The sequence below is a fragment of the Gigantopelta aegis genome, chromosome 12 (genome assembly GCF_016097555.1).
Source record: "Gigantopelta aegis isolate Gae_Host chromosome 12, Gae_host_genome, whole genome shotgun sequence".
Classification (NCBI taxonomy): domain Eukaryota; kingdom Metazoa; phylum Mollusca; class Gastropoda; order Neomphalida; family Peltospiridae; genus Gigantopelta; species Gigantopelta aegis.
In genome coordinates, this window is record NC_054710.1 from 12,261,498 (window position 1) to 12,275,826 (window position 14,329).

Below are 14,329 nucleotides of genomic sequence, written 5' to 3' on the forward strand. Positions count from 1 at the left end.
AAAAAAGTTTCATTATTCACATCCGCTGTGTGGACTGTTGGTGGTATGAAATCGTGTGTGTTTGCTAGCGATAATCTCACACATTTTTAAAGAAACTGTTGTTCCATATATTACACTTCTCATTCACAACGTTTTAAAAGCAAACCCTGATGTAAGGTCCATTCAAATATTTAGTGATGGAGCAGTATCACAGTCCAAAAACAAATTTATATTTAGATTTCTGACGACAATCAAGGCAACACTCGGCATTACAGTGGAATTGAATTTTTTGCTTCTTTCCATGGTAAAGGTCCCGTTGATGGGATTCGTGGTATTGTTAAGCGTACTGTTGAATGCTGTGTTCGAACCCGCAAAGCCATTGTACAGGATGCACGTTCATTTGTTACGGCTGCATAAATGTGCAATATCAATATTGAACTTGAGGAAGTAACACAAAATGGCATGGATCAATGTTTCAAAAGATCCCCTGTACGAGACATGTGGACGTAAGTCAATGCCATTCCCAAGATATAGAGCGCTCACTATTATATAACCACAGATAAGTCAGCCATTGTTTGCCGACAAATGTCTACGGCTATACTTCAGAAAGCTCATAAAATCCATGTTCAATCAAATAATGTCCTCTATTCTCAATATAAACAAGTCATTTTTGTTGGTGATTATATTAATAAACCTATCATCGTTGTTTTGTTTATGTATCTATATAAATATGTTTCAATAAAGTTTATACATTATTTTAAATTTTTATGTTTCTTTCACTGAATAAAACTTTTTTTTATTATTAGGTTTAAACTTGACACGGATACAATATTCAAAATATGAGAGCTGAAATAGATCGCATGTTGCTTTTAATATGGCGGACAAAAATGTAACACTCGTAACGTAACACCCGTAACAGTTATCACTGTGCATAATTGATTTAATATCTAGCAAGCAATGAAACCCGGTTCTATTCCAGTAATTATCTAAGGCCACCTACCCATATGATACAAGTTTTATGAAAATTACCCATACACATCACAGGATTTTGATAAAATGCACTTATTGAAGAAAAAAACACTGTTCATTTAGTGTAACACCCGTAACGGAAGTTGGTATGTCTTTTAATTAGGACATAGAATTTTAAATCTTAAATATTTTATGGAAGTTGGGAGAGAAACATGTTAACTGTATAAAACTCAAATAATGCGGAGAGTGATACAAATAATATTCTCTGCAACTTCACTTTAAAACATTTACCTCCCTCAAAATGTAACACCAGTAACAATGGATTTGACCATATGCCATTTTAAATGACAAAAATAGATCAAGAGGAAATTCTTGATTCAAAGCATCCAATATCTACTCATATAATATTATATACTTATTTTACAAAACAAAACAAAACATAATAATAATAATTTCTTACACACCCGTTGGTGAGAACACCATATGTTATTTTTGATAACGCATAGTTGTTTACACATATACGTGTGTTAACAATTTCAAGACATACGACTGGCTGCTCCTTGATGATGACCAGGTCACAAATGGCATACGTCCAATAAAAACGTAGGAGTCTGTGGCGCACAAGTCAGCTACAAGTGCAACGGCTGTAAATAAATTTTAGCTGAAAAAGATGTTAAAATTGGCTTAAAACCTGGGGTGGGTTTTTTTAAGGATATGTAAGAAATAGTACAATACATTCGTGTCCGTTAGATACCATTTATCTCACAACTCGTTTAAAAACTATCAAACTCGTTTTTGCTCATTAGATACATTTTAAAACAACTCGTTGTAAGATAAATGGTATCTATAACGGCCACTCGTGTATTATTCTCTGTAATACCATCTACATGTGAATCAAGACAACTAAAACATTTGTAATAACATATATGTCCTAAATGAAGAATTATGTATTACTACTGCCCAGGCCCGTAGGACGGATTTTCAAAGTTGGGGGGGGGGGGGGGGGGGGGGGGGATAATTTTTTATGGTTGTATCGTCAGGTTCCGTATTACCATGATAAGACATTTTAAAGTCTCGAAATAAAAACTGGCGAAAAAAGAAGATTGCCTTTATAAATAATACATTTTGATGTTCTTTTGAATAGTGTAGCTGTCCTTCTAAAAAGTAGAATTTTTTCCTTGAAAAGTGCAGACCTAGGTGCCCTTTTTATAAATACGTCAAACCTCTCCCTAGGAAAATTCTGTATCTGCCCCTGACACGTTATTTTCAGTGGTAACTGATAACTACTATTTGACCAATATATATCTTACTAAGATAGGGTTCCTGCCAGAGGGTAAAACGAGTATGGCGCTATACCCACATTTTTTTATTATTTTTTTGCAGATATTATTTTAAGTTAAACATTTTGACAAAATTAATGACTTGTCATTACTGCATGGTTTTCTTAACCCTAACCCTAAACTGAACCCATTTTCTTTCTCGGGACAGCAGGTGCATGCAGCACACACATAAATATTAAATTCCATAGCGCCATACCGAAAAATTTCTTTCTGGCAGAAACCTTAGATGTATATATATAATAAACACACTGACCTGTCTTGGTGATATCCACACTGTAGAAATTACAGAAACACCAGTTCACTGTTATGACAGCTTCGCCATCTTTAATATACCGTTATATAAAGGCATACCAAATAATTTAGTATCTTTTCTTGTACACGTTAAATATGTTCATAGACGTCAAATAGCGATACCGTTCACATAGTTCTGAATGTACGGGGGGCAACTTGGACGTCCATAACCATATTGAAACGTCATCGTATTGTTGACGTAATAGTTATGTTTCCGGCAACGCTCGTAATATACGGAAACTATCGAAGTGCCATTCAAAGTTTGTTTTTGTTTTTTAAAGTTTGTAAACGAAATTCCATGATAACCTGAGGTACAGTCACTTACACATGGGCGCACCCCTCCCCCAACCCCCCCAACCCCCCCCCCCCCAACCCCCCTCCCACACACACACCCTCTTCCCGCGTCTCCTGCGCTGTAGATTTCGCAACATTTGGTCCATAACACTAAAAATGCAAACGAAATTTCGGATCGACGATTTTCGATCTCCTCGTTTATGATAATGGATCTCTTGCTGTAACATTGCTGGGGGGGGGGGGGGTATAGCTTAATTAGTTTATTTGTTTTATTCATTTAATTATTTGTTTATTTATTTATCCTTCATATTTATTTATTTAATTATCCTTTTTATTTATTTATTCATATATTTATTTAATTATTAATAATTATTTACATAAATAAATAAAGATATTAATTACGTTCCAAGAAAAATGTTTCATGAGTATGAAAAAAATAAAATGAAGGCCAAAAAAACATCAGAAAACGTTGATATACGTAAACAAATACGTTAGTATAACTACGTCGATCATGCTTTTTGTAAATAATAAATAAGTCATGTTGTAATCACAAGCGTAGTAAGTGTAGGGGGATGGGTGTGAGTGGTGCTCTCTACATTCTGAAGCTAAGATGGTCAGAATATGTACATGACACTCACAGGTTAAAAAGCGAATTAATATTTGCCCCCCCCCCCCCCACACACACACACACCTCCCCCCCCCCATCCTTGTTACTGTCAGCTTCCGAATTTGTTGTCATTAAAAATTATAGAAACTTAAAGAAAATTCTCTTCTTAATCGTTTAAGGAGTTTTAAACTATTAACTACTCAGTTGCCCCTGATCCCCTCCCCCCCACCCCCAAACAAAACGTCCTAGCTACGGCCCTAGTTACTTGTTTGAAATAATATTCTATAATCTATCTGCGCATTCAGACGTCCTTTGTGACGCTTTAGTTCATTACGATAAATATTTTATTATTATTATTATGATTATTATGATTATTATTATTATTATTATTGTGATGTTTATTGTTTTACGATCGGGAAAAGCGCAGCTACCCATTTTAACTCGATTTATAATCGTTATATATACGTCTATCGTACGTCCCATAATTCTATAAAACTTTTTTTTTTTGAAAATGGTTTCAGTTTGGTTTGACGTAAGAAGAAAAGTAAAAGTGTTTTGGAAATTTAAAACAAAAAAAAGCATTTTTGTGTAGGCTACAATTTACAAATCAGTCCGCTGAGAAATAATAACTTGTAGTAAATTTCTTAGTATGAAAAAAATAGGCCGAACGATAGATGCAATTACCTATGCTTACATTATACACTGTCACCATGGCAGAGCATTTATGGAGGCAAAAAAAATCTAGCTTAATTTAAGTAATAAAAAATATATAAATACTTTTACGGGTATTCTTGTATTAAGAACACCCCCAGTCCCTACGTGGGCTCCGACGCCATATAACCGTAAATAAAATGTGTTCAGTGTGCCGTTAAATAAAACATTTCCTTCCTTCCTTCCTTCCAGATGTAACAGAAAAATCAACATCCTGGTCACTGACGGTATTCGAACCAATTATTATCGATATGAGAGTCCTGCGCTCTACCAACTGAGCTAATGGAAAATTCCCAGTAACTACTGGACAGGTCATACGGTTTTACGTGCACATTCAGAACAAGCTGTTGTAGCAGCTCCGTCCAGGAAGGGAAAGGGTTGGGATGGGTGGGAGAGGGGACCACCCACGCTGGTAAATGCAAGGCAGCACCAGCGGCCCGACCGGAATCGCTAGCGAGCAGGGACTAACTACTGACAGTAAGAGCACTTTATCCCAACACTACTAGATAACTGTGTTCAGTACACCCAACCACCCCCTGTAACGCCACATAACATTTTGAACTACACCCACTCACCCCCTCGGGCGTTACGTAATATTTGAATAAATCCTATGCAAATATCTGACTGCCACTGATCTATGTATATTTTAAATTAAGTTAAATTTATACTGAAATTATAGCGAGCTGTTGAAAAAGATACATTTTCTTATTGATATATAAATACACAGTGCATTACTTTTAATTTTGGTAAAGCATTTTCGTTATGGCTAAAACGTCTACTGTGTTGGAGTGGGCGAAAATAAACACTAATTGTTTATCTACTATAAATGTACTTTAAACGAGTGTAAACAGATATGAATACATATGATCCAGAACTGCTTTTCAATTTCAAGAATTTGCTTTCCGATTAAAATCTGACAAGCAAAAATTGCGTTTCAATCAACAAAATTAATTTTGAGCCTTGATTATTAATTTTTAATCTTTTTTGGTTTAATAAACTAGAAGAAAAGTAAACACATTAAAAGTAAATCCTGATAACTAAAATAATTTAAGTTATAAATTGTGATATATATTCTCACAGAACTATTTGGACATTCGTACTAGTCGCTTGGAGGGGGGGGGGGGGGGCACTAAAGGATTGTTGGGGAAATAAAATGGTGCGCATTTGAGAAAGGTAGAAATACATAACACGTACGACTTGCAGAGTAGTCTACCCTGTTCCATCACTTCCTGTTTGTCCAAAATGGCTGCGGCAAGGGCATCGATGTCTTTGGTTCAAAGAACAACAAATGCCGCAAAGGGTACACGTTTACTCTTGTCATAGTTGGCCAGCTATTCAGATACTTTTATAATTCCGTTAATCGTCAGTCATGTTACTGGTCGGAGTTTTAATGTATTTTTTCTTTAGTCTGTCAATATTCTTGACCTTGGCTTGGAATTGTGGTCAGACCCCAGTCGCGTGTTGAGGGTGGTTTACCGTTTGGTTGGTAGGCTACCCCCCCCCCCCCCTCCCCCCGTTCTTAGAGAATTTGTTCAATGTAATGGAAGGACTTTCCTTTGGCACTGTCACTAACCCTAACCCTAATTCTCTATGATAAGTATTTATAATGTTCTTTATACGTGACAGTGCCAAAGGAAACTCCTAGTAGAGTCCTATCGTTTCTGGACAACGGTTCCGAGGAATTTTGCTCGGAACGACATTGCGGTCAAAATAACGATTACATCACATTTCCCCACCCTAATCGTATATTGTGATCTATTTCGAGCTCACTGAGACCAAGAAATACTTACTTTGAAACGATCTTCACTTTGAATTAAAGGAAAAAAGACCGACTTTACCGAGCAGATTCTATCGGCCACTTTCATACGCCTTTCGATTGATACTTGTATTTCCCACACTTTTAAACACACTGATATGCTAATTATTAGTATTCACTATAACTTAAGAATTTCAGAGTTTAAAAGAGTATCTTTATATAAAAAAACCACACAAAATCAAAATAACAACCAAGAGTCATTTTTATGTCTTAAAGATCTTCGAAAGGCATATGAATCCAGTGTTTAGAATGTCGCCATGCATGTCAGCTGATATTATCTGCCAGCATAATTGGCTGCTAGAAAGTGGCTGCTAGAATCCGCTCGGTAAAGTCGGACTTTTTTCCTTTAATTCAAAGTGAAGCTCGTTTCAAAGTAAGTATTTCTTGGTCTCGGTGAGCTCGAAATAGATCACAATATACGATTAGGGTGGGGAAATGTGATGGTAATCGTTATTTTGACCTCAATTTTGTTCCGAGCTAAATTTCTCGGAACCGTTGTCCAGAAACTGCGAATGGCGGAATGGATAGACAGGATAAACCTCGCCGTTGTGCTTTGCACACGAGGTTTATCTTGATGAACTACCTTTCACCGGGCTTGGCTTTCTGCCAGAAAATAATTTCAGGGTGTATAATTATATTAAAAACAAACCAGACCGCAAGTACCTCATTAGGTGATTATTTGTTTAAAATTGGATATGCATTTCATACACATGACGAATATTAAACGGCTGTTATTTTGCTGTAGTCTATGTTATGGAATTGAATGCCACCACAGTCAGCCAGGGGATAAGAGGAATATGCTAGACACCAAACGGCCATACTCTGTCCAGTGCCAAATAATCCAATTGCTAATTTTTATACAAAATGACTACAACATTTAGTCTTTTGCTAATAAAATATTCCTTATTTAATTGACCACATTTTAATAAATTTCAAGAAAATATTCTACATATCAGGGGCCAGTTGTTCAAATGCTACTCAGCTTAACCAGTGGGTAACAGAAATTTTCAAAATCAAGGACTACAAATATTAACTGAAAACATGTTGAAAGCTGCTTTAGAACAACCAAGGGTATCCATACATAATCTAATCTATAAAGTTTATTTTGTAATTGTGTACCAAAAATTAAAAGTAAAATATTAAGCTAACCCAAGGTTAAAGTTAACTATGCTTTCAACAACTGGGCCCTGAAACTTGGCTATACCAAAATGTGTTCCAGTGTGAACCCTGCATACTTTATAGCTTAAAATGTGTTGAACAATTTTTTTTCCCCCACATAGCTAAGCTGTAATTTAAAATATGCTGAGGTATCTTTAATCAGGTGTTCCTTTCTTTCAGGTATTGTTGCATACACAACACCGAAGCTGACGACGTTTTGGCGATATGCCAGGGTAGAGATGCGACCCCCGTCAATGTCCGAAATGCCACAGGTTCAGCGAGATTTTAACAATCTGGTCGTCGCAGCCCGAACCGGCAAATGGAAGAAACTTACAGTCCGGGTATGTGTTGTTCTAATATTCCAGGGCTTGAAATTAACGACAACTAATTGTCATTGAAATATATGTGATACTGACTTTTATTCTAAATTTTAATTTTACCTATCTGTGATATTGGTATTTTTTGCACAGTTCTTAATTTTTGCATTTACTGTATTTTGAAACCCAATAGCCAATATATTTTTCATGCTGGGGTATTGTTAAACATCTCGGATCCCAGTCGAGGCATAGGATTTTTAATCCAGATACCAACTCCAAACCCGGAGTGAGTGCTCCGCAAGGCTCAGTGGGTAGGTGTAAACAACTTACTGTATATCTTCGCCTATAAGTCGAATTTTTTTCACCCAAAAATTATTTTATAACTTGGGGGGTCGACTTATAAGAGGGTAAAAAAATTTCACCAAAAAATATCACTCACATGCCAAGACAACAGTCCACCTAGTTAAAGTAACAGTCATCACTAATAGCAAAAATGTTTGAAATCTGGTCACTGGCATTAATGGTTGTTCAAACAATGTTTTGTCGGTGATTAACTTCATGAATATTACTGAGCTTTCCCTTAAAATAGACTGATCTCTGCAGTTCACTAGAGTAATAGTGACACACATCATTTGGTACAAAAACCAGTGTACTTTCTAGAGTTATCCTCCTTACATGTATTAATATGGCGGCAAAACGTGATACTTTCAGTTTTATGGTAATGATCTGTTGTCAGTGTTTATAAATAAAGTTGTTGTCTGTGCACAAAACCATCTGTACAGTGCCATACAGTAACAGTGAAACAGCTTTCACTCTCTACTAAGGGAATATTTCGTTTTGATGCTATGTAATAATGATAGTTTGATTGGAATAGTCTGATTATATTGCGATGTACAAAACGTGAAAACCAAAGTTTGTAAAATAATTTTCTTTTGTTCAAATATTGTACATTATGGTTCTCATGTGCTGAAAATAAGAAATATTTCAATATTTATAAGTTGTTTTTCATGGGTCGACTTATAAACGGGTCAATAAAAAAAAAAAGTTTTCAGGGCTTGAAATTAGGGACTCGACTTATAGCCGAGATCGACTTACAGGCGAAGATATACGGTACACTGACCAGTGATCCATTAACTGGTTCAACAAAGGCCATGGTTTGTGCTATCCTGCCTGTGGGAAGCGGAAATAAAAGATCCCTTGCTGCTAATCAGAAAGGGTAGCCCATGTAGTGGTGACAGCGGGTTTCCTCTCAAAATCTGTGTGGGTCTTAACCATATGTCTGACACCATATAACCGTAAATACAATGTGTTGAGTGCTTCGTTAAATAAAACTTTTTTTTGTAAATATTTTTTGTTAAACATCTATTCATTGAAATATAAATTGCCTAAGGTTGGTATTTTCACCGATGGCACTTTTAAAGAAATTACCGTGGGCAACAAATTCTTAAGTTCCAGCCCTGTTATTTTATGGATGTGATTTTTTTCAGGGAACAGTTATATTTCAAAATTTTAGATAATTGAAAGTTTGCATATTTACCTAACAGGCTTTCTGCCAGAGGGTAAAATGGGTTTGGTGCCATACCTTTTGACCAAATTAATTACTCTTATCATTACTGTATGCTTTTCTTAACCCTAGCCCTATTCTTAACCTATTTTCTTTCTGGGGGAGGCCCACCATACCCACTACTGACTGTGGTTGCATTCAGTTCCATAGCGCCATACCCAAAAACCGGCGTCGTGGTAGGCCATCGGTCTACATGCTGGTAGGTACTGGGTTCGGATCCCAGTCGAGGCATGGGATTTTTAATCCAGATACCGACTCCAAACCCTGAGCGAGTGCTCCGCAAGGCTCAATGGGTAGGTGTAAACCACTTGGACCGACCAGTGATCCATAACTGGTTCAACAAAGGCCATGGTTTGTGCTATCCTGCCTGTGGGAAGCGTAAATAAAAGATCCCTTGCTGCTAATCGGAAGAGTAGCCCATATAGTGGCAACAGCAGGTTTCCTCTCAAAATCTGTGTGGTCCTTAAACATATGTCTGACGCCATATAACCGTAAATAAAATGTGTTGAGTGCATCGTTAAATAAAACATTTCTTTCCATACCCAAAAATTTCTGCCTAAATTACTAACAATTGTGTGACTGCAGGAAGACAGCACTAATACTGACCATCCGTATTGGACTCTGGGTTTTTTCCTTGTCCTCAACAAAGGGGCGGGACATAACCCAGTGATAAAGCGCTCGCTTGATGCGCAGTTGGTTTAGGATCGATCCCTGTCAATGGCCCCATTGGGCTAGTTCTCGTTTCAGCCAGTTCTTCACAACTGGTGTAACAAAGGCTGTGGTTATGTACTATCCTGCCTGTGGAATGATGCATATAAAAGATCCCTTGCTGCCAATCGGAATTTAAAAAAAAAAAACGTTTTATTAATGCTGCACTCAACACATTTTTATTTATGGCTATATGGCATTAGACATATGGTTAAGGACCACACGGATATTGAGAGAGGAAACCGGCTGTTGTCACTTCATAGGCTACTCTTTTTTATTAGCAGCAAGGGATCTCTTATATGCACCATTCCACAGACAGGGTAGCACATACCACAGCCTTTGATATACCAGTCGTGGTGCACTGGCTGGAACGAGAAATGGGCCCACCGACAGGGATCGATTGCAGACCAACCGCTCAGTGAGCATTTTACCACTGGGCTACGTCCCACCCCTAATCTGTGTGGTTCTTAACCATATGTCTGACGCCATATAACTGTAAATAAAATATGTTGAGTGCGTCGTTGAATAAAAAATTTCCTTCCTTGTCCCAACCAGTGCCTCATGACTGGTACATCAAAGGCCGGTGATCCGTAACCATATGTCTGATGCCATATAACCGTAAATAAAATGTGTTGAGTGCATCGTTAAATAAAACCTTTCTTTCTTTCTTTCTTTCAAAGGCCGGGGAATGTATTGTACTGTCTATGGGAAATGGAATGTCGATGCTGTACAGAACAATAGTATACATGTTACAATTAGTTTCTCTTCAGTTACCCAAATATAAAGATTGTTTTGTTAAACACATAAACAAGGCATGTCGCCAGATCCTCTCCACCCCACCCTCAAGAAGTGTGTGTATTTTAAATTTTGGACTAGCTACACATCTGGTCCAAACTTATAAAACTTTTAGAGTCTGGACTCACAATCTAATCAAAATTAGCTCCACTATTACATGTGGATCTAACAGCAGCCCGTTGGAGCTCATGTCCAGTTATCCTTTCATTCGACCAATCAAAACGAAACTTGCAAAATCGTGCTAGTGATTTGAAAACATTCGGGATTATGCCGAGGGTATACGAAATGATTCGGGTGAATTACGAAGTATGTCGGAAACTAATTGCAATATAAAATTTTATATAAAATTCGTTTCAAGACGGAAAAAACTCAACCTGTGATGGTATAGCCAAAAAATCTGTTTATACTTAGTGTTTTCCCTAGCTTGTTTTAGCATGATGCAGCACCATGCCTCAATAGTCTAGCACCATGCTGCCCTGAGATTAAACAAGCCTTTTTCACTAATTAATTCTAAAATTGCCTTTATAAAACACCCAAAAGGTATAATTAATAAAATATGCCTTTTATATCTTTTGCCATTCATTTATTAAAGCAAGCACATAAATTACATTAATGTTTTATTTCAATTAATTTTTGCATATTTTTAATAAAAAAACAAGTGCCCCGAAAATGGTGAAAATGCCCCAAAAGTGTTTGGTCTACCATGCCGTGCCTAATTTCTAGGGAAATCACTAATACTAGTATGCAATCCAGAGTTTATTATTGCACTTTCCCCCTGTTTTTTCAATGTTGAAATAGACCAACAAGTTCGCCTATTGCATAAATAGTCTCGCCCAATATTTTTAGAATTTCTATGCTCCCGAATAATGCTATAAAAGGCGGAGTGTAATTGGTCGATATTTAAATTGTTATTTATAGATGAAATGTCACCTGGACATGGGAGTCCACGCAATGCTGTTAGATCTACTGGTAGAGCTAATTATAATCAGATTGCTGGACTCAAAGACTAAATAGTATGAAAATTTTACATCATGCAGGGCCGTACTTTGATCAAAATTGGAGTGGGGGGGGGGGGGGGGTGCACTACTTTTTATAAACAAATGAAACACTATATATATTAAACCCTGAGATGTGTGTTATTTTCTGGAGTAAAAAAAAAAAAAAAGTGAGATGCTCAGGGGGAGCAACTGCCCTCCCCGGGTACGGCCCTGTCATACAAATTGTATGTGTGTGAGTCAATAAAGATAGGTTTGCTTTGTTTAACAATACCACTAGAGCACATTGACATTGATTTATTAATCATCGGCTACTGGATATCAAACATTTGTTAATTTTGACTTATATTCTTAGAGAGGAAACCTGCTACTTTTTTTCATTAGTAGCAAGGGATCTTTTATATGCATCATCCCACAGACAAGATAGCACATACCACTGCCTTTAATACATGTATATACCAGTCGTGCAACGAGAAATAGCCCACTGAAGTGTGTCCACCAATTGTGATCAATCCCAAACTGACTGAACATCAAACGAGCACTTTACCAGTGGGCCATGTCCCGTCTTTACCATAAATACTTGATTCCAACGTCAGGATCAACATCACTCAAAAGCTGAATGCTTTCCTTTCATAGAATGCAGACAATGATATCATTACACTTTTTACAGCATTCATGGAAACGTTGCAGACTGATTTATGTGTAATGTGAACTAAATATGTTGTGTTGTTTTTATTTATTCAGGACTTCTAGAATTTTATAAACATCCACTAGCCATCAGATCAGTGATTTAGAACATTTACTAGCCCCGATTATAAATTTACTAGCCCTGATTATAAATTCACTAGCCCTACTTTAATAAATACAATCAGATGCAGGTATGTCACCTAAAGAGGGACATAGAGCTTAAAACCCCTTTGATTTGGGTAGGTGGATGGATGGGGCAGGAAAGTCATATTTACAAAACAGACATAAATGCAGGATTTGACCACTTAGTTTTTTTACTAGCCGTCGGGCATGATGATGATATTTATTTACTAGCCCAACATTGAATATCATTGAAGCCCTCTTATTATAAGAATTGTTGTACTTTTTTTGTAAATTTATGTACACGTCACAAATTTAGTTTACTAATAGGAATACTTGGATATGTCATCTAAAGGAGATGTAGCTTAAAAGCCCGTAGATTTGAGGGGAGAAAGGGGAAGGATATTCACATTGACAAAACAGACTTAAATGTAGCATTTGACCAAAACAAATTCACTAGCCATCGGGCATGGCAATGGTAGTTATTTACTAGCCCAACATTGAATATTACTAGCCATACATGATGGGAGTGGGGCTACCATGATCAAGAAGCCCTGGCTATGCTCCCTGGTTTTATTCAATTTGTTACTGTTGTACATAGATAAATTCACAAACAATGACGAACAGATAAATTCTCATGTAAATAATTTAATATTATTACTAATATTTTATTTGTTTCAATTTCAGGAAGCTTGGTTGAATACAGTTGTCGGCATGGAGATAATGTTTTGGTTTTTTGTTGGAGAAATCATTGGCAAAGGCAGCATCATAGGTTACAATATACCAGGAGCCACACACTTCGGAAAATAAAAACTATCAAACAACAATTCTGTGGTCCAGTGGGTTTGATTTTGGACATTGTGTATTAAGTAGAAACTTTATTGTAATAAAAAAAAAAAAGACTACATAAGACTTGTGTTTTAGTTTTTTTATCTTGGCTTGCCTGGTCTCAACATTTTCGTTTAGCGATAAAGAATTAATTATTGTTTAACGACTCCCCAGCATTGGCGATAAATTTTTGTGTTTGGTAGCATTTTTCACAAACTGCAGGGACGGGACGTAGTCCAGTGGTAAAGCATTTGCCTGATGCGTGGTCTGTCTAGGATCGACAACACCCTTCAGTGGGCCCATTGGGCTATTTCTCATTCCAACCAGTGCTCCACAACTGGTAAAAAGTTTGTTTTATTTAACGACGACACCACTAGAGCACATTGATTTTTTATCTTATCATCGGCTATTGGGCATCAAACATATGGTCATTTTGACAGTTTTTTAGAGGAAGCCCGCTGTCGCCACATAGGTTACTCTTTTACGACAGGCAGCAAGGGATCTTTTATTTGCACTTCCCACAGGCAGGGGATCTTTTATTTGCACTTCCCACAGGCAGGATAGCACAAACCATGGCCTTTGTTGAACCAGTTATGGATCACTGGTTGGTGCAAGTGGTTTTACACTTGCCCAATGAGCTTTGCGGAGTATTCACTCAGGGTTTGGAGTCGGTATCTGGATTAAAAATCCAATGCCTCGACTGGGATCCGAACCCAGTACCTACCAGCCTGTAGACCGATGGCCTAACCATGACGCCAGTAAAAAACCCATCCCTGATTAAGTCAGATGTCACATATTGACCTGTACGGAGACTTGGTCCAGCTTGAAGGCTCTGAAGTTGGTAACTGATTACGTCAGACATATTGACCTGTATATAGAGAATTGGCCCAGCTTGAAGGCTCTGAAGTTAGTAACTGATTACGTCAGACATATTGACCTGTATATAGAGAATTGGCCCAGCTTGAAGGCTCTGAAGTTAGTAACTGATTACGTCGGACATATTGACCTGTATATAGAGAATTGGCCCAGCTTGAAGGCTCTGAAGTTAGTAACTGATTACGTCGGACATATTGATCTGTATATAGAGAATTGGCCCAGCTTGAAGGCTCTGAAGTTAGTAACTGATTACGTCGGACATATTGACCTGTAT

General features: G+C 37.2%; 1 protein-coding gene across 1 annotated transcript; it reads left to right on the forward strand.

Annotated features, from left to right (window-relative positions):
- Positions 1–5,356: 5,356 nt before the first annotated feature.
- On the forward strand, positions 5,357–13,256 carry LOC121386679 (ATP synthase subunit g, mitochondrial-like). Its single transcript, XM_041517667.1, has 3 exons — positions 5,357–5,491; positions 7,346–7,506; positions 13,039–13,256. Exons 1-3 carry the CDS (start codon positions 5,434–5,436, stop codon positions 13,159–13,161), a joined length of 342 nt encoding a protein of 113 aa, XP_041373601.1. The 5' UTR covers positions 5,357–5,433; the 3' UTR covers positions 13,162–13,256.
- The last annotated feature ends 1,073 nt before the right edge of the window (positions 13,257–14,329 follow it).